Source organism: Durio zibethinus, chromosome 15 (genome assembly GCF_047325235.1).
Source record: "Durio zibethinus cultivar Kanyao isolate XHJ-2024 chromosome 15, ASM4732523v1, whole genome shotgun sequence".
NCBI classification, from domain to species: domain Eukaryota; kingdom Viridiplantae; phylum Streptophyta; class Magnoliopsida; order Malvales; family Malvaceae; genus Durio; species Durio zibethinus.
Genome location: NC_143176.1, coordinates 3,665,733 through 3,686,493, shown reverse-complemented (window position 1 = coordinate 3,686,493; position 20,761 = coordinate 3,665,733). Strand labels below are relative to the sequence as shown.

The following is a 20,761-nucleotide window of genomic DNA, read 5'->3' as shown; positions in this document are numbered from 1 at the left end:
ATGTGAATATTTAGTAACATTTTGATAATAAACGTCTTAAGTTTTATAAAAACACGAAAACTAGCAACGTTTGTAAGTGAAACGTCGTTACAAAACTGCCACTAATCTTTCATTTTCTTGTGGTGAATAATTTGTTTGTTATCCTAATTGGATAAAAATTAAGAGTATATATTTGATATACTGTCAATATATAAATTTTATATACTATCAGTAAATTAGATGATGCCACCTCATTAATAAGTAAATATCAATCCTTAAAATAAATATATAAAAATTAATATTTTTTAAAAAATTTATTAATTAATGAGATGACATCATCTGATTTACTTTATTATTAAGATGTCATTATCTAATTTACTAATAGTACATAGAATACATATGTTGATAGTGCATTAAATATAAATATAAAAATTAATTAGAATTGTTGTATAAATTAATTGTGACATTTCAAAGGAAAGTTATATAAAAGTGTTAAGTTTTCTGTATTTTTTAACTTGTTAACTTTCCATTAATAGTTCAAAATAAAAAATAAAAAATAAAAAAAAACGTTTAATACAAAGAGAATAATTTACTAATAACTCAACATATAAAAACACCTTACAACTCATCAACACAAAAAGGAAAGCCTATTAATCTCAAATCAATTAAATATCACAAAATCCCCATATCTATTATCAATTAGAATTAATTTGGTTTATATTGGTATAATAACATTATATCGAAAAGTTAGAATTGAAGATTGATAAAAAAAAAAAAAAGAAGAAGGAAATGATAAAAGATTGGAAATTTAAAATTAAAAATAATTTGTTTTCTTTTTCACAAAAGACTGAAAATACCCATTAATATTTTATTTTTTCAAAAAAAAAAATTTCCTCTCACAAATAGTTACTGATATGAAACAAACGAAAAAGAACAAAAGCTGTGAGAAATAATGTTGAAGCTTTGAAAATTTGTAATGTGTCGTCGTTTTAGTTATTGAGGACAAAATTAATAGTATGTTAATGATTTATTTTGTATCACATGATAAGATATTATTATAATCTAATGCATTAATCATTGTAATAAAATATACATATTAATTATTATAAAAGATTAAATGATTTAGTATTATTAATGATTTATTTTATGTTTTTTATTTTAAATCGTATGAAAGGATTATTATAAAGTAATAATACGTAAATTGAGTGATAGAAATATATTTTATAAATAACTAAATATATAAAGGCAATAACTTGGTTCATATTAATTCAAAAACATCTTTTATTCATTTAATAATTAATTAAAATTAAGTACTCCGTAATATTTTATATGCATTATTATATGATTTTTTGTTATTTTTTGTATGAATTAATAAATGTTCTTTTCGTTATTGAGAAAATTAGAGATTATAATTTTTTATTTTTATATTTTGGGTAGAAACCATATTAAATCATTACTTTTTAAAAAACATATTTAAGAAATAATAAATAAATAAAATATTTAATTTGCAAAACTCACCGTTTTGATGAGGAAATAGAGAAAAATAAAAGAAAAATTGCCTCAAAATGTGATCTTGAGTTCGTACTTTTCAGACAGGCTATTAACACGATCCGTTCAAGAGTTTAGCCACCTTCTAAAGTTGTGAAAGAGGATGCATCACTTAATTACTTGTTAACATAAATTAATTCTTAAGCAGTCAAAGGAAGAGGTATACCTCACAATTTGTATTATTATATAATATAAAATATTATGTTCGAATTATATTTTATATAAAAATTAAATATTATCAATATAAAAATATAAAATATAAATTTTTAATTTTATTAAATTTTAAATTATATTATTTTTATATTTTTTGTTCGTATCATTTTTATATGCATCACTGTATCATATTTTAAATTTTCGAAAAAAATTGTTGTGTACATGAACCATATCTGTATCACCAAAATAAAAGCCCTGCAGTAATCTTAATGACTAGTATGAAATCATCTAACTTATTTTCTTAGTCAAGGAGGAGACCAATCACCTGAGGAAACCCCACTGCAGCATTGATCTCATTTCTGCCCTCTGTGATGCTTTCCTCACCTCCAAAATCCGGCATGAGTCGTCACAGTATACAAATGATGAGACACCAAATGCAGCTGTCAGAAAGTGAACTTAATCCTGACAGTTGGATCAAGGAACCTTCCTAATCCTATTATTAGTAGGATTAACACTATGATTCTTACTAGGATTAGGATTTCCAGACACCTATAAATACATCTTTTCATGGCCTGAAACCAAAGTAATCTTAAAAAAAATAAAAATACAGAGCTGAGGTATAGTCTTTGATTACAGTATTATCGTTAGAATAATGGTCTACCATCCTTTTTCCCGTAAGGATAGCTTGATGAAGAACCAAGGTATTGTGGAAGAAAAGAAGAGAAAGGGAGGGAAGGATTTTCATGGAGATGATCCTGAAATCAATGCCATGTTTGATGCTGTTAAAAGGAGGAGAAAGATCGAGAAAAGTTCTGAAGAAATCATCCTGTTTGTTGAGAAAATAATGGCTGAGCTTGAGCTCGTAGCTGAAGACGATGCACAACTCAACAGAATAGGCCAACCAGCCATCAACAAACTCCGAAAATTGCCTTTCCTTACCGAGGTTTTGTCCAAGAAAAGTTTTCAACTAGAGTTTTTGGATTGTGGAGTTCTGACACTCTTGAAGAATTGGCTAGAGCCCCTTCCTGATGGCAGCTTACCAAACGCAACCATCCGTGGCACAATTTTTAACATCTTGACAGATTTCCCACTCGATTTAAAGCAACAAGAACGACGAGAGCAGCTCAAGAAAAGCGGTCTTGGGAGGGTGATTATGTTTCTATCTAGATCTGAAGAGGAAACAACTTCCAACAAAAAACTGGCTAAGGATTTGATTGATAAATGGAGCCGAATCATATTTAACAAGAGTACAAGTTTCGCTGACTTGAGAAGCAAAGACGATGTTAACGTTCCTGTGATGAAAAAGTCTGCAAGCAAACCAGCAATCTTGCAATATATAGAGGCTGATTTGGACTTCAACGTTTCCAAGGAGCAGAAGCTAAGCTCCGGACCATCTTCTTCAAGCCAAGCTGTTACAAGGGCTGAACCAACCCCGATGGTTTATGTGGTGAATCCTCAATCCAAGTGCAATCCAGAGGTATTCAAAGCTTATGCTAGGCAACAAGTACAAGGAGACTCCCGCCAAAGGATAGCTAACAGGTTGAAGCAGTTAAAAGCATCAAAGAAGAAGCCGCTGCAAGCTGAAAAACCTAGTGCTCAGGGTCGTCGCATGCTACTAAGCTTTTGATATTAAACAAGTTAATATAAGTATTATTTGAAATTTTTGACAGTTGCTGTAAATTTTAACTAGTTATTAATGAAGTGAAAATTTTTTGTCATAATTATTCAAAAATGTTGCTTTCCATTGTCTTTGTCATTAAAAATCGTGCTTTTATCATCTGCTTTGATCTACGCCTATAAGTACGCTTTCCAGCATCAAGAGGAAGCATAGTTCCTCCATATGGAAGCAACGACTTTAAAAGGTTCAGATGGTATCTCATCGAAAGCCATATCCACTGCCGGTATCATCAATGGATACCTTGTGAACTATACATAATGGAATGAGCATAAGTGGAGTGACCAAAAAATGCCAATTCTCCAAGCACTGGTAAAGCCATTCAGGATCTGCCAGAAGAACAACTGAGCATAAAAGCAGACAGCTACTGCACAAGGCCTCAAGCATACAAATTGGTGCCTCACCAGCATTTATGATCAGAAATTAAGCCCTCAAAGCAGTCATTGTTTCTGTCTCCAGCGGACCGAACTATTAAAATTCCAAGGCATAAGCTCATAAGTAGTGAAGTTGGGAAGTGAATTATCATAGCCTCAAATGACATTAGAATGTCAAACAAACAAAGACCTTCTACTTCTCTTAGCAAATTCAGAGATAGGGAACTGTTACGGTACAAGAATTTATCTATGGCTAAATTTTTAGTATGTGAGATCAGTGGCAGTGATGACTGAGGAAACCAATTAAGTATGGCTCCCAATCAATAGTGGACGCGTAAATGAATAGAGTTTTGACGAATTATTTGTGAACATATTCAGTTTTTATTTGTTTATATTCTCTAATGCATTATAGTCGTTTGCTTCTGTGAAGTAAAATTTTCAGCAATTAATTGATCATGCTCTTAAATTTTCTGCATATTTTTTGGTATAGTTGGTCTTAATTGCATGATATGCCAATCCTTTCCTCATTGTTTATGAAACCTTAGAGGCATCCTTAAGCCTAATGTGTTTCCTGATAAAAAAATATTGCGGATATTAAAATTTAAAATTTAATATTATTGAATGTAATTTTTTAAAAATAATTATATAAGTCAATTTAATCAAACCCTTAAATTAAAAAAACTATGAAATTTGAGAAAAAAAAAAAACTGTGTTGCAAAAGAAATAATGTAAAATGCAACCTCCATTCTTAAAAATACCAAAGAGAGAGAAAAAAATAGTTATATGTCTCAGTCTTAATAGTATTTTATTATACAATTTTTTTCTGGAAATTAAAAATTTTAAATAAATTAACCAAATGAAATATAAAAAATTGTTAAATAAATCTAATAATTCAGATTAAATAGTACAGTATTGTTTTTCTTTGTAATGACATTGTGGTATTTAGTTTTGAGATAAGGCAAATTTGAAGTTCATATTTAAAAAAAAAAAAATGCAAAGAAGTTAAAAAATAAATAAATAAATTTTCCTTTTTATTTTTTTGGTAATTTTTATTTTATTTTTCTTCCAACAATATCTCCATTTTCCATATTACTTACTTATTTTTTCTATTTCACAAAAAATATATATTTAAGACACTAGGGTCCAACCCGAGATACATGGAAAAAGAAATATTGATACTTTAAAAATATGTAATATATATAAAATATATTTAAAATGTAAGTCGATTTATATTTTTTTGACTAATGTATATGACCTTTTATAATTTTTCTCTATAGTATTATAAGTTATACGATACAAACATATATATATACATATACACAATATATATATATATATATATATATAAATGTTAGCTTAAAGGCAAGATTAATAGAATAGCAAATATGAGTTAAGTTCAACATGTTTAAAAAAAAAAATTATCATAGAACTATTTGATTCGTCTGTCAATTGCTTAATAAATTAAGCAAGCGTTACATCCTCATTATACATTTCAACACCTAAAATCTTTGTTGCAAGACATTGAAGTTTCTTTTGGCATTTTTCCTTATTATAACAAAAATGCTTGTTAAAAAAATGAACCTTAAAACTATAAGACACTCAATTGTAATGCAATTAGGCAAAACTCATAAGCAATGACAACAACCTATTTATCATTTTAACAATAAAATTAATTTAATAACTTTTATCTTTTGGATTTGAGTCTCAATTAATTAAAATGCATTATAATTGTATTAACAATAAAATTAATTCGATAATTTTTATATTTAAAGTATTCAAAGACTCAATATAATAAAATTTTTAACTCGTCAAGAATGCTCTAAGCCCATTGACATAGCATTAATAATTACCTTTAAGGAATAGAAATAATTAATACAAAAATACAAAAGTAACACATATTTAAAAAATGAAGAATAATTGGATATGCTTGAAAATTTACCTTGAAGATCATGAAAAGTGTAGAAAACAACAATCCAATTATAAATTAAATTTGACAAAAAAATACAAAAGTAATTAACAAAAAAATGCAAAATCTCACATTAACAAACTCAACCGATAAAATTCTTTCTGCAATTAAATCAATAATTGGTTTTACTAACTAATAATGCTAAAAATGGTAGTGAAAAAAAACTCACAATCTTATTTAACATTTAAATAAATTTAATATATTAAGTTTAAATTATCTATATATCTAAATGAGCAAAGAATTTGGTTTAAAAATTTTAAGAGATGAGAAATGCTTAAAAAACCTAAAATCACAAAGTTTTTTGACAAACAAGCAAGTAAGATTTGTTCTAACATTTGAGCAACATTAATATCACAAACCTAAGCTATCCATTAGCCTAAATGAGAAACAACTATACAGTTCAAAAAATGGCTAAAATCACCCAAATTTAATAACAAATCAAGTAAGACAACATAATTCTACAATTTGGGTAAATTTGACATAAAAAATTTAGGTTATCTATGCAATTAAATAAGTAAGAATTAGACAAATTCAAAAGTTTGCTCTCTACAAATGTGGAAAATACTAAAAATACCTAATATCACCAAAAATAATTTTTTTGACAAACCATGAAAGATAGCTTTGTTCTAATATTTAAGCAAGTTCAACATTACAAATTTAAGCAATCTATGCCTATACTCTCAAAAGGCTCCAATAACAAATTTAATTTAATCTCACAAATTCAAGTTAAAAGATGACTACCAAGGGAAACTAAAACAAAACAATGTATTTGTGATTTGTTATTCATATGTGTATTAACTTGTTAAAACATGCTAAAATCACTCTTTACCTAAATAGAAAAGACATACATATCAAAGAATAGAAAAAAGAAAATTTAACATAAAATAAACATGAAGGGTTTTTTTCAACATATTAAAGTTGTATATGAAACTTTTGTCCAAAGATTTTTTTTACATGCCAAATTTATATGATAAAAAATAAATTTTTTATAATCGCGTAAAATAAGGAGAAAAAAACTTATATTCTATCGGTTTTAAAGATTCTATATTACATTTATTAAAAGGATGTGAGAAAATAATGTTTATATATTTATTTGATTCCATATAGATAAATTTGTTTGATTTAAAATTATTTTTTTGTAAAAAATTAAAATTCACTACAAGTTTAATTGAAAGAGTTTTTAATTCTATAAAACAATTAAAAAAATAAAAATTTTAATCCAAAATTTAATTAAATTAATTCATATAATTGTTAATGTAAAACTTATTTAGATTTGACTTCTTTTATTTTTTAAGTTAATATCATGAATAATTTTTAAATTATAAAAAATATTTAATAATTTTTGAAATTTAAAAAATCTCTAATGCTTTACTTAAATTGTAAATTTATTTATTAATGCAATATTTAACATCTCAATATTTAAAATTAATCATATTAAAATTAAATATTATTTTAATTAATTAATTTATAATTCAAATATTACATTAAAAAATTTTAAAATTTAAATATTATATTAAATATTTTATTATAATTTAAAATTTATTAATGATATTAACCTTTATTTTTATATAAAAAAAATTTAACCCAAATCCACCCCGCAACAAGCCCAACCCCAACTTTTCCTTGACAAAGGCTGCCAAGGCCCATCCAATTATCATTGTCCACGTGTCACCTCATAGTGATCCTCCGCATGAACCCAAAAAAAAAACTTTTCTTTTTCAAAGCCCATCCCTCTTTATAAAATTTCGATTTCCAAATTAAAACTAAAATAGAAAATTCCCCCTAGGGTTTCCTCTCTTCTCTCCGAGATCTCCCAAATCTCTTCCATTTGTCTATCAAATATGATGCAACAACCAGCATCAGGAGGCGTAGCTCCGCCACCGTCCATGGCACTTGATCATTCTCAAGCCCACCAGTACCAGCCACAACCGCAGTCGCAGCAGTGGATGATGATGTCTCAACAACAGCAGCAGGCGGGTCAGCCGGTTCCTCCACCTTCGGCTTGGAATCCGCAACCCGTCCCTCCGCCCTCTCAGATGCAGCAATACACCGCCGGTTCCGCTGCTGTCGGCTCCGGCGAGTTTCGATCTCTCTGGATCGGTGATCTTCAGCAGTGGATGGATGAGAATTACCTCATCAGCATCTTCGCTCACACTGGAGAGGTAATTAATTTGTTAATTATATTATTAAGAAAAAATAGGGGATTTTAGAAAAAAAAAAAAAAAAAAAGGAACCCTAAGAAAATAGTAAAAAAATAAATAATTTAATTTAATTTTAATAATTAAAAATATTATTTCTTTCTATATTTAAATGAATTTCTTTTCTCTTGCTTTTAAGTTCTGGCAAAAAAAAAACATAGTGGAAGTGACAATTCAACAAAGCTAACTCTGTTGGGTTTTTAATAGGTGGCTTCAGCTAAGGTGATTAGGAATAAGCAAACCGGTCTACCAGAGGGATATGGGTTTATTGAGTTTGTTTCACATGCAGCAGCTGAGAGGATTTTGCAGTCGTATAATGGGGTGCCAATGCCAAATTCTGAGCAGAATTTTAGGTTGAATTGGGCAGCACTCGGATATGGGGAAAAGAGGCAAGAAGAGGGTCCTGATTACACAATCTTTGTTGGGGATTTAGCTGCAGATGTTTCGGATTACATGTTACAAGAGACTTTTAAAGCTGTTTACCCATCTGTTAAGGGTGCCAAAGTGGTTACTGATAGGACTACAGGACGGTCGAAAGGTTATGGATTTGTGAAATTTGGTGATGAAACTGAGCAGATTCGTGCCATGACCGAAATGAATGGGATTTATTGTTCGACAAGGGCAATGCGGATTGGACCAGCTTCTAATAAGAAGCCTGTCACTGGACAGCAGTATCAGAAAGGTACACTCTTTTGGTTTATTTAAAGTTAACTCTTTATATCTTGCTTGCCATATGAAGTTTGTTTGTTTGTGTATAATTTCTATTGGCCACAATTTATTCTAGAGTACTTTGACTTTACAAGTTGAATGCTAGTTGGTTATTATTATTATTATTATTATTATTTGGTTTTGGGTTTTAATTTTCTGAGGTGCAGTTGTTACAGTGTCCTTAAAATTCGAATTCTTTTAGTTATGCACTTGAAGATTGGCGGAATTTATACAAAGTCGTTTCCTTCCAGTTTGCCTTTGTAAACTTGGGCACGTTTAATTATATTAAAACATGCAAAAACTTATATAAAACTCATGTTGTCTTAAAGCAGGACACCGAGAGGCTCTCATTTTGGGGGGCCTGGAACTGATATCAGCTGAAATGATTCCACTTTAATGCGTGGCCTCATTTTAGGTCAGTTACTTTGTTTATGTCGTAGGCTTCATTTTCTTGAGGCAGTATTTGTGCTACATTCACAAATTACTTATCCAGTTCCTTATTAAGTATTCCAGTCAAATTCAATTTGCTTCATTTCCCAATATGTTTCCTTTAAATCTTTCTTTACTTTTTTTACAAGTCCAGAAACTTTGTTCTTCATGGATCGATTCCCTTTTAATACTTGCATATGTTTACACACTCCTTTTTGTTTCCTTTAAATTCAAGCTATAATGCTTGAAACTAGGTGAAGCAGCCATCTGTAAAGTTGCCATGCCTGTTATCATGAGCCATTCTCTTAATGAACCTTGGGGCTAGTTTTGTTCTATTGCATTTCGAATCTGTGCTTCTTTTTATAGTTACAGTAACTTCTTTGTCCTCATTCTGTTGCTCTGTTGCACATGAGGACAAATAGAGTCAGAAAAGAAACCCGGAATTTGTAGTTAAAGGCATTTTAGTTGATGGATTTAACCTCAATGGAATTGGATCACTCGTCCTTCTTTATTGCCTATGCCTAAATAATGAAATTGCAGCCACATATGAATCTACCTTATTAATATTGCATTTTGGAGACATTTTGTTTTCCACTTGTCATTTGAGGTTGTACATCATTTCAAGTTTAGAAGAAATTTGTTGGTTTTAAATATGTGCTTCATCTTGCCATTTTGTGGCTGCTAATACTCTTTATAGGTTTCTGTGTATGCAGAGAATGTTAAAGCATTACTGAATTAGTTTAGAAGATGGGTTCTTTCTAATTGAAAGTAATCTTTGAAGTTGAACTTGTAAATCATTCAATTTAAGGTCCAGCAACTCCCTCCCCTTCCCTCCTCTCCCCCTTCCAAAAATTGGTGAAAGAAAAGAAAGAAAAAGAACGTGAGGAGAAAAGTTGTGTCTCTGATTTCAATTTTGCTTTTCCCTTTTTCACGCTATTATAAAGGCTAATGAAATAAGAGGACTTTTACTTACTGAGTTTAGTGTAATTAATGATTTCTTTTTCAGCTACTATTGAATTAATTTAGTCTGATACATTTGATTTCGCCTGGTGATGGTAAGCCTTGATGTAACCCAAAGGATGTTTATGGTTGCAGTTGTAACTGTTGAGTGATATATAGCTGGTGGTTTTACATTTTTGTTCTTTTGCGTGCCATGGGGGGAATTATTTTGAACTGCTAATTGAAATGTTCTTTGTATCCATGAGTGTATGAAATTATCTCAATGCATCATCTTTTTCCAATAGTGTTTAATTTGAGTTTAGATAAGCAATATTGCTATAACTGTAAACTTATTACATGATGTCTGTCAACAGGTTTGGAGTTTTCATACTTTTGGAAGATGTCTTGTTGAATTAGTTTTGAGTTTCTGTAGTAATAGGAAAACATTAAGATTCAGGGATGGCACATCCATGCCTTTCCACTTTATATCATTATCTCTCATTATCATCCCATTTTATGGTGGTTTACATGTTTTATGATTTGCAGCTACTTACCAGAATGCTCAAGGAAGTCCTGGTGAGAATGATCCAAATAATACCACAGTGAGTAGCTTTTGTTTATATATTAATATACTTTTATATGTTATAGGCAACTGATATCTTACAAGCATAAATGCAGATATTTGTTGGTGGTTTGGATCCCAGTGTTTCTGAAGACCAATTAAAACAAATATTTAGCCAGCTTGGTGAGGTAGTTCATGTAAAAATTCCTGCTAACAAGAATTGTGGTTTTGTTCAATATGCTAACAGGTAAATGGTAAATACTATTATGCATGGGAAATATTATTGCATGATATTAATGTATTCTGCAATATGATGTACTTCAGGACTAGTGCGGAGCAAGCTTTATCAGTTTTGAATGGTACTGTTTTAGGAGGAAGAAATGTTCGACTTTCATGGGGACGTAGTCCTTCAAGCAAACAGGTTTTGTATTTAAAACTGTAGTTGTTTTTAAAGCCATTCTACATATATTTCGGCAAACTAAGAGGGAGTCTATACTAGTTTCAGGCTCAACCAGATCAGGCCCAGTGGAATGGTGGATATTATGGATATGCTCAAGGATATGAAGCATATGGATATGCACCGCCTCCCCAAGATCCTAACATGTACTATGGGGGCTATCCTGGATATGGGAATTACCAGCAGCCAGGGGCTTACCAGCAACCACAGCAGGTAAAAGTGATTTTACGAGTTATTCTTATTTTCACAGTTATTCCTTGCTCCTAGAGAAAGCGGAAAAAATGTATGTATGCTGAATTTTTTTTACCCTTTGTTACTCGGTAGCATGGAAGGCCAAAAAAGAAAATGAAATGAAAAGGTTGTGTATGCTGTTTTATATTGCCTCTTTAATCTCGGTGTCTAAAATGCACATTACATCTGCCATTCAACAAGTGCTTGATGATCATTTCATTGATATTATATACAATTGTGCTTACTTTGTCTTGTTTTATTGTATTTTGCAGTGAGGTGCTGTCGATTGAAACTGGTTTACTCTGATCTGATCTGAGGCACTTTCAGGTGTTGTTTTGATCCGACATGTATTAAGGTTGTGGGTTTTCATTGGTCACTGTACGATGTCTGTTCTTCTTCTTCTTCTTCTCTATGATGATTTTTGCTACCCTTTCTTGGGCTCTTTCCCATCTCTTAAACCTCTCTTCTTCTCTGTGATGTTGAAAGCTTTATTTTTTTTTCCTAATATTATATACCTTAGCAGTTGTTTGGATTGATGCTTTTTAATGGTTACTATTATTATGCTTCCTATGTGTCAATTCAGTTCTCTCTCTTTTTTTTTTTTTTTTGCTTTTCTTGTCTTAATATAATATAGATACCTGCTAATTCTATTCAATTAAAAAAATAGTAAAAGGGGAAGAATTTTCCTCAAATATTATAAATAAGAAATGGGAAAATATATAATTTGGTCATTGAATTGTATTACTTTGAATGATTTGATATTTATAGAAAAATTAATAATTAAGCATCTGAACTTTGTTTTTACTTAGCATTTTGTATCATTGACTAATGTTAGTCAAATTATTGATGTGTCTAATATTGATCAATAAAACCGAAACCATCCTATTAAAGGAAACAAAAGCCATGGTTGGGTAGTTGAATCCTTATGAAAAATCAGTTGATTTGAAATGGAAGAAACTTCTCTATGTTATAACTTACAAGTTATTTCACTGATCTTTGACTAGTAAGAAAATTAAAGCAATGCAGTGTTTTTAAGTGAAATCTGACATTTGACTTGCGCTGATCATCTGTAAAGATGAACTCATCTTCACTTTTCAACTTGAATTTTGATCAATACCAAAGCAAATTCATTTTCGCCTTCGGCCTTATTGCATTTTTATTTTCATTAAGCTTGAAGTCACCTGTTTTAGCCCCAAACAAGAAAAAGAAATTAGAACATGGGTCAAAATAGTTATTAGTTACACAAGTTTAGCATAATAAACCAAAAAAAAAAAAAAAAGGAAACCCGGTGCACAGGCTTTCCGCTTTGCGAGGTTTGGCACAGGTTAACCGCTTTGCGATGGTTGGCACGGGTTTATAATATGCAACTTTTTCTCTGCATTTTTACAAAGAGACTATTTTTTAAGATACGAACTCATGACCTTCTGGTTACAAAGGATGTAAATTCTAATGAAAATTCTTTCATTCGACAATATAAGAAAGTAACAGAAAAAAAGTGCCAAATAAATATATCAATCCCACTGGATATAAAATCTCAGCTACTGCTAGGTTTTTTGTTTACAGTTAACGAGGGACACAAGCTATATAAGCCAGGAATGGTGTTCAATCCTTCCAATTAGCCCTGCAGAGAAATCTGTAGCTTGCTTCTGTAGAATGGACGCCATCCCAGTTTACAAACGAAGGGTCATTGCAGCAGCTTCTTAGAGGCGGATAACCACAAGTTATCGATGAATTGTAATTGTATAGACCTCCCATTCCACAGCATGCCTTGGAGTTAATACTGGAATCATCCCAAAAGGGTTCATGTAAACAGGCCGTATTTTGATGACATTAAACCTAAATTTTCTTCTTATAAAGAAAGTGAAAAGTACCAAATTGATTTGGAGAATGGTAAATACACAATGCAGTGTTGTAAGAGTCAGCAAAAAATATGTTGACATTGGGATGAAGCTTTCGGATTTTGTCAAGTTCTATTCGAAGCAATTCATTGTGGTTTTCCGAAAACTGGTTCGCCCATGTTAAACAACCAGTTAAGTGATCAGATTTTTCCGTCTGAACCCTGAAAATATGTCGGCAAAGATGGGGAGCATCCAATTGTTAGGCTTCCTGGGGCCAACAACTTTTGTTAATTTTTAAGTAGTGAAAAATATCTTTTTTCATGTATAATAGGCACATTTATGAAATTGATTTATTTTTTTATAATTTGATTGAACTATTTGTCTTTATCAATATAAATTCAATTTTGTTAAAAACATCTTAAGTATAAAATTTTAAATTCGTCAAATTAATATTAAAAAAATTAAATTTAAACAAAATTTGATATTATGATCAAATTAAAATATATATATAATTTAATGAAATTAATAATGCATATAAAAGAACAATATTTTCTTTGTTTAAAGTCAAATTGGAGATGATATTTATTTGAGACAAACATATTTAACCTTTCCAATTCTCTGTATTCAATCGACCCCACTGATACTTCAAATCTCTCTCTCTCTGTATATTCAGCTATTAAAGTTACCAGCTTTATATAAGAAAAAAAGTCCCCATTGAACCAACTGAAAGCATAGCAAAAAGGGTAAAAACAGAGCAGAAGAAGAGAAGGGTCCGATGAACGAAGCTTTGCTGTTTGCTACCATGTGCATCATTGGCTTGCCAGTGGATGTGCATTTGAAAGATGGCTCCGTTTACTCTGGAATCTTCTATACTGCTTCTGTTGAGAAGGAATATGGTGCGTTTTGCTTCCCTGTTTTGAGCTTTTCTGGGTTTCTTTTGGCAGTAGTTCTTTTGTTGGAAAAAATTCTGGGTTTTGATTGTTGATTGAAACTGTATCTGGGTTTTGGTTTTTTTATTTAATTATGGTGATTTTGCTTGTAACTTGGATGAGATCAAATTGGTTTCTCCTTTTTTTTTTTCATGCTGTTTTCTACTTGTCTATCTATTTGGTTACTAAGAAATAAATAACTAATTATTCTTATTGTTTTTTATGCAAAGGTTACAATTTTAACATAGACATGGAGTTAACTGCTTGAATAAGGGGAATTATTGTTGTCGGGATCAGATTAAAGGAGACATTTTTATCTAAGACTCTATTTTTGTTGTATTTTTTCTTACTTGCTTTTTGCTTTTATAGGGGAAAATTATGTTTGGTTGTGTTTTACATTCAAGTCATTTGCTATTTTGATTTTTAGTCTTTTGTGGAAGTTAAAAAGAAAGTAGCACAAAGCAAGGATTAGACAAAGTGAACACTGTCTAATATGAAATATAGCTCAATTAAGGTGACATTTTACCCTTTGGAAACCAAAACAGTACAAAATGATGTCCTTGAATCTTTTCTTTTGCGGAGGTAAGCTTGTTGTTAACACTGCTTTTTTCTGTTAGTTGATGTTTTCTATCTTTATTTGCTATGTTGAATTTTGAGGATGATTATTTATATAGTTTCTGTTTCATTAGGTATTGTTTTGAAGAAAGCAAAATTGACTAAAAGGGGGAGATGTGCCACCATTGTTGCAAATGGCAGTGTAGTGGAGACGTTTGTAATCCTCACTGGTGATATTGTTCAAGTTGTTGCTAAGGTGTAATCACTCCTATTGCCATTGTCTTGGCTCTTGGGAATTTTATTTGTTTGATGAACATTGAATGATATGTTTGACTTGTATTGATGTTGTGTGTAGGGAGTTCCGCTTCCTTTCAATGGTTTTGCCGGAAATATAGCTTGTGGTAATGGAGAAACTGCTTTTGAAATTCTCCCTTCCTCTGCCAATCCACTGAGTGGGGCCAAGAAATTCAATAATTCTACCTTGGATAAAATAAAAAGTAATAGGAAAAGGTAGTTGATAGAGATTTGTGTCAAGGATACAGAAATTTTGGTTTTATTATTATTTTTATGGCTAGTGTATAGTCATTTTATTTTTTCTATCAAAGCAGCAATTCAGTCCAAAATGAGAATGGTTTTGCTGATGGTTTTATACCCACAAAATCTGGAAAGGAGCAGGAAGGTGGAAAGTTGCCACAGAATCCTATGGGAAATGCGAAGGAAGTTGAGTATCAGACAAGAGACGGGACAAACATTGAACAGGTAAACTTTTCCAGTTCAAAACTATCTTTTAGTAAAGCCTTTCTTTTTTAGGAGAATGTGAAGCAGATTTCAAATAGTTATTGACAAATATTTTTTATCTTTTAATTATATATAAAAAAGAGTTGAGGATGGCCTTCTTGTTGGGCATCAGTTTGATAAAGATGCTTCAACCATTTCTGAAATGTTTTTCTGCTTCCTGTGGAAAATCCAATTATATCATCTGACAGGCTGGTGCTTTTTTCAAGAAAACTATAAAGTAAAGGAATCAGTTTGATAATAGCATACCTTCTGTAGGAAAATATTGGCTGAGAGTGTTGATGCATCTTTTCATTATTCTCTTTCAGAAGTTCCCATTTTTTTTTTTTTCACAATTCAGGGCAAAGAATCAAATGATGCTTTTAGTGCCACTGTTGCTGGAAGGTAAAATATTGATTTTTCTTTAAGTTTTATTCTTGTTGGTCAACTGCCACACTATATTTCAGATCATCGTATCGGCAAAAAGAAAATGCCTTTTTCTGGTTGAGAGATCCATGTTTAGGCATTAACATGCACACAAAAAGACTAGATTATACCTAGTCCAAGAGCTGCAGTTGGTCTCTAGAAGTTTTAACTTGTTTCACTTGTCTCCTACTCATAAGATTCCCGAAAAGGAGAAAAGTGTGTTTATTTAACTTATCCCATTTGTTTTTCTTGTCTCTTTATAATGTTTTTATGCTAGTACTACGAAATTACATTCACATCTGTTACAGGAGGTTAAGGAAAAGTTTTAAAGCAACTTGGTCATCCAGAATGTAAAAAATGCTTTATGAACTTGAGTGTAAAAAATATTGCTTCTATTTGTTTTTCTCTTTGCCTTTTCTATTCAGGCCTCTGCTTTAGTTTTATGAATATAATTGCTCATTTCATTGCTTAAAGAAAAGAAATGAAAGTTCTGTTTTGAACACCCTAACTCATTCTTGTGTTAGGTATAGATAACTTGGCAGTCATCATATTCATGTCAGATTCCTTCCATATGTGCAAAACATTATTCCAATGGATAGCCCTTTTATGTTTTCATATGTACAGCAACATTTTATCTTTCTTATTATCAGATTCCTATCATTTAATTTTCTGACAGACTGGTTGGGGATGATTCATCGCAGCTTTTGCAGGATGAATATGACCAAAAATTTGAGTTTCATGTTGAAGAGGATGTAAGTCATGAAAAGCTTACCTGTTTTCTTTACATAAAACCTTGAATTAAAGCTAATATTCCACTCATTAAGCAAATTATTTTCTGCAGGCCAAGGAAGTTCAACATTCAGTTTCAAGCAGTGAGTCTTCTGCTCTTGATACTCTTAAGCCAGGTTTGAAACTATTTGAATCTCCTCTAAATGGCAAAAATGGCATGCCTTGTCTAACTGTGAAAGTTTCATTATATTAATAGTCTTTTGAGTTGTCAACAGTAGTTTTATGGTAAAGAGTTGTATATTGGCGTCCTTGGTGCACACTGAGGTTTCAGCCTCGTTATGTTAGCTTGAAGTCAGAGAACTGGCTAAGGAAGTTTACACTTCTGATCTTTTTAACTGCATATGAAGAACTATGAAAATGAGGCTTGCCATCTTTTGCTCATTAATATTCTTAACTCGACCTTTTTATATGATGAAATACACTTAAGATGGTCTCTCTGCCAAATTGTTTGAATGCTATCTAGATTTTCTTGGTAGATTATGCTGTGGTTTTTGTTATGTAGTATCATGAGTTTTCACCATTATTGTAAGTCCGAACCTGTGTTTATTCTCCAATCTGTTTTACTGTTAAATTTTTGCAGTGGATACCTGCCTTACTGAAGTAAAACCTGTTGAAGGAAATGCTGAGATGACAATTAAGCTATTGCTTAGCAGAGCACCTCATGATACTCCAATGGATGATAAACTTGAAAATCACTGCTGTGAAAGGCCCACTGCAACAGACATTTACCAAGATGTTGTTTGTTCTGGAGTTTCAATTTCTTCCAGTCCAATTAAGGATGTTTCCTCAGAATCATGCCAGGCTTCATTTGCTACGCCAACTGCCATAGTCCCTCCACAAAGTTCAGAATCAAATAAAAAGTCCAAGGTAAAACCACCATATTAGATTTGACTTGTAATAACAAGTAGACAGAATGGCCGGGTCCCTTTATTTAAAATAGTTTGAATGTCTATATAATGAGACATTAGCAATGAGATTGCTGATGCCTTAATATTACATCCTCAAGACGTTGGCCCCATGCTTCTATGTTTTTCATCAAGTTGTTAACTGCTTATATTTTGATCACTTAGTTATCCGAGGCACCGCTATTATTACAAGTTTTAACTGGCTATCATAACACAATCTACTGTGTTGTTGATGGTTTCCTATTTTAATGTAATTTTTTTTATCAGGGATTTAAGCTCAATCCTGGAGCAAAATTTTCTCTCCATCTTTGGCAACTGCCATCTCAGCAGCTCCTTCTATAGTGCCAACAGTAGCAAATGTGTCTCACATATCAGGCAACCCTCCTATGGTAGCTGTTGCTGGTTCTCAGCCAGAGGTTGGGTTTGACACTTTTGCACCTCGTTCGTCTGCTACTTCTAAGATTGTCTCTTATGGTAACATAACAGCTGCAACTGGTGTCAGTGGTTCTCAATTTTCTCAACCTGTACGTGTTCTATTGGCTTTTGTAGTTCGATAATCTTAATGTTAGATTTTTTATTTTCCATGATATCCAATACTAGACTGCCTATGGGATCACATGTACCGCAGGTACCCCCTCTCCATTTTTCCATCATTTTCTTTCTCTTTTTATATTTCTCATTGTCTCATTCAAATATCTTCCTCAAAGGACTTGAAAATTTTCTTGGCTGCATTTGAAATCTGTCAGGCTATATATACATCAGTACTCTTTTTAAACCATAAGCTATTTCATCAATATTGATTTGTATCCTTTCCAATGAATTACTGCTCAAACTCCAACCATGACAAATGATTTTGGTGTCATTTGCTGTAGCCTCTTTGAGTGTTCATATGGCTATTATGTCAACTGTCCAAGGACTTAGAGAGTTATTCCTATATTTATTTGTGAAGTATCTGTAATTTTGATTATATTACTAACATCATTTATGTATTTTGGCTACAGATTGTTGGCCATACGGGGAGTCAAACACATCAACTTAGATATGCTGGTCAATATCATGCTGTTCAGGCTGCATCAGCATATTTGAATCCAAATTCTCAAGCTGTAACCAAAAAAAGGAACCTTCACCCGATGTCAATTTAGTTTCTTTTTTGCCTGCCTTGATGGGGGCAGGAATTATGATACTTTTAAACTTTTTTGCTGATGAAGGCGCCATTTATGAGTTACTAATCTCTTTCTGTCCACCCCTTTCTTTCTCTAGGTTATGTTTGGACAGATGGGACAGCTCATTTATCTGCCTGTTTCTCATGTAAGATGCGATACCCTCAAACTAATGGATTGGCCTTGTTATCATTAAAGCACCCTAACATGAGAGTTTCTAGTGTTTAAAAGAAAATATAGACTATTTGCTAGAGACTCATAAGACCAGTACTTGGCTGAGATCTATCTTTGCCCACATTTAGGTTGTGGCAGGAGAATCCACATTTAGGATGTGGTAGGACAATCGGATGAATCTTGGATGCGTCCCAATTAGAGCAATACTTACATTAACCAACTTATTAGTTCATATGTATTATAGCAGGACAAATCTTTTGATCTGTCCTTCCAAATTTTTTGCTCTATGAGTTTACAACAATATTTCATCTGGACAACCATAGCCGATGATTTGTCTAGCCATCTTACTTTTTCCTTGTCATTTTCCTCTTCTTTTTTCTCTGTTACAGGAGAACCAATCTCATTTACTTTCATCCTGTCCATTAGTGACGGCATTAAATATGATGCATAATTTTTCCCTCCCAGGCAAAAATGTCCCCAGTGTGGATAAAGTGAGGGAATTTAGAGTCATACAGTGACTTGCCCTGTTAGTTAATTTAAAAACAGATAAAGAAAAATGGCATACTGCAAATAGACACTCTCGTATTCGTGTAGTCAAAGGAGAGAAGTGTTGTTTTATTACTTAATTAATGAATTGTGTTTAATTTTTTATGAAGGATTTGCTTCAGGGTGCAACAGCTATTTTTTATGAAGGATTTGCTTCAGGGTGCAACAGCTATCACTCTGGTACCTGCATGTCCTCCATTGACTCCGCATCATGTTCAATTTCCGAAACACCAAGGTATTTGCATGTGTAATTTGTCCCTTGTCCTTGTTGAATAGAACAAAATAGCCTTAAAAGGAGAATGTAATTGATGCCATAACCGAATTTTTGTACTTTTGAGATATATTGCAATGTCATTTTGTTCTCAATGCAACCCTTTGTGATTGTAGGAAATCCACCAGGCCAAGCATTGCAGCTTTCTGTACCTCAACCTTTCATTGCCGGTGGACAGCAACCATTAGTGGTGCCAAGCCACATTCCATTTTTGCAGCCTCCGTTCCCTGCTAATCATCCCGTTTGAGTCCTGGCATCTAATGGCCATTTTAGCACAAAGCTTCCATGAAAATTTTTTATTTTGTTAGTATAAATTTTCATTTTTTGAGAGCAACCAGCCTTGAGACAGGTTTCATTGTTTCATCCTCATGCGAGGGTTACTCTTTTTGCTGTCTCCTTGCTGGTTGATTGATGATGTAAAGACCTGATATAGAAGGTACTTGCGAAAGGGCTATCGAACAAAATATCACAAGTCATAAATGTACTAAAAACGACAGAAATGAGAAAAACCAGAGAAAATTGATGAAATGGAAAATCAATTTTTCGTTTTTCACTGTCGACTCTATGAATTTTTTTCTTTTAAATTTTCATGCAACATGACAACCAATTTTCTCTGCTGGGCATTTTAAGTATTGGTGTTGCATGCTTTAATAAACTAGTCATATAATAAATGATATCAAAGTCAATGTTGACTCATCTGACTCTTATGCTAAACGTCCCAGTGGGATAGACGGGGTGGCTGCTGTGAGGAGCAGTCGAGTTTGATCACTTGACAGGATACCAAAATAAAACATGATGGTAAAGTTTGATCGTACCCAAATGCTCTAAAAAAGACTAGGTAGAGTGATAACCATGATGACAATGTTACGAGATTAAGTAGGAAAGAATGTCACATCAAGCATTTTTTTTTTTCAAGAGAGGATATGATCTTCACAAGAGAAAAATGAGAAAAAATCTTAACTCAAAATCAGAATTTTGATAAAAAAATTTTAACCACTAAATCGAGAGGTAAAAGATAAATATTTTAAAAAATTAAATAAGTTACTTTAATGTCACATCTAATAAAAAAAAAAAAAAAGCTGTTGCATATATAAATATTAGCATTATACATTAATTAGGATACTTTAATCCAACATTGGATAAGAAAAAAAATATCTTTAGATATTGTATGTATA

At 31.8% G+C, this 20,761-nt stretch overlaps 2 protein-coding genes and 2 pseudogenes across 7 annotated transcripts; 3 read left to right on the top strand and 1 right to left on the bottom strand.

Annotated features, from left to right (window-relative positions):
* Nucleotides 1-2,194: 2,194 nt before the first annotated feature.
* Nucleotides 2,195-3,383, top strand: LOC111301903 (protein IWS1 homolog 1 pseudogene; annotated as a pseudogene).
* Nucleotides 3,384-7,442: 4,059 nt separating this feature from the next.
* LOC111301604 (polyadenylate-binding protein RBP45-like) lies at nt 7,443-11,797 on the top strand. 5 transcript variants are annotated; one of them, XR_016328060.1, is made up of 8 exons: nt 7,443-7,857; nt 8,101-8,575; nt 8,934-9,016; nt 10,516-10,571; nt 10,648-10,778; nt 10,856-10,952; nt 11,037-11,201; nt 11,492-11,797. XR_016328060.1 is itself a non-coding variant. In XM_022897406.2 (7 exons), the coding sequence occupies exons 1-7, from the start codon at nt 7,537-7,539 to the stop codon at nt 11,492-11,494; spliced, it is 1,248 nt and encodes a 415-aa protein (XP_022753141.2). In that variant the 5' UTR covers nt 7,443-7,536; the 3' UTR covers nt 11,495-11,797. The 5 variants fall into 5 exon arrangements, 4 of the variants coding, with proteins under 4 accessions (XP_022753141.2, XP_022753140.2, XP_089600530.1 ...); XM_022897406.2 differs by lacking the exon at nt 8,934-9,016; XM_022897405.2 differs by lacking the exon at nt 8,934-9,016 and having other exon boundaries at nt 11,031-11,201.
* A 1,024-nt stretch (nt 11,798-12,821) lies between these two features.
* LOC111301902 (GDSL esterase/lipase At1g28580-like) lies at nt 12,822-13,790 on the bottom strand. The gene is made up of 4 exons (XM_089744192.1): nt 13,778-13,790; nt 13,664-13,718; nt 13,120-13,278; nt 12,822-12,999 (listed from the first exon to the last, which is right to left on the bottom strand). The coding sequence occupies exons 1-4, from the start codon at nt 13,788-13,790 to the stop codon at nt 12,822-12,824; spliced, it is 405 nt and encodes a 134-aa protein (XP_089600318.1).
* LOC111301602 (uncharacterized) lies at nt 13,699-20,139 on the top strand (annotated as a pseudogene). The gene is made up of 13 exons (XR_016328059.1): nt 13,699-13,953; nt 14,661-14,797; nt 14,897-15,051; nt 15,150-15,300; nt 15,677-15,720; nt 16,418-16,493; nt 16,583-16,646; nt 17,111-17,397; nt 17,703-17,959; nt 18,437-18,538; nt 18,696-18,743; nt 19,426-19,550; nt 19,703-20,139. The product of XR_016328059.1 is annotated as an uncharacterized LOC111301602 (transcript).
* The last annotated feature ends 622 nt before the right edge of the window (nt 20,140-20,761 follow it).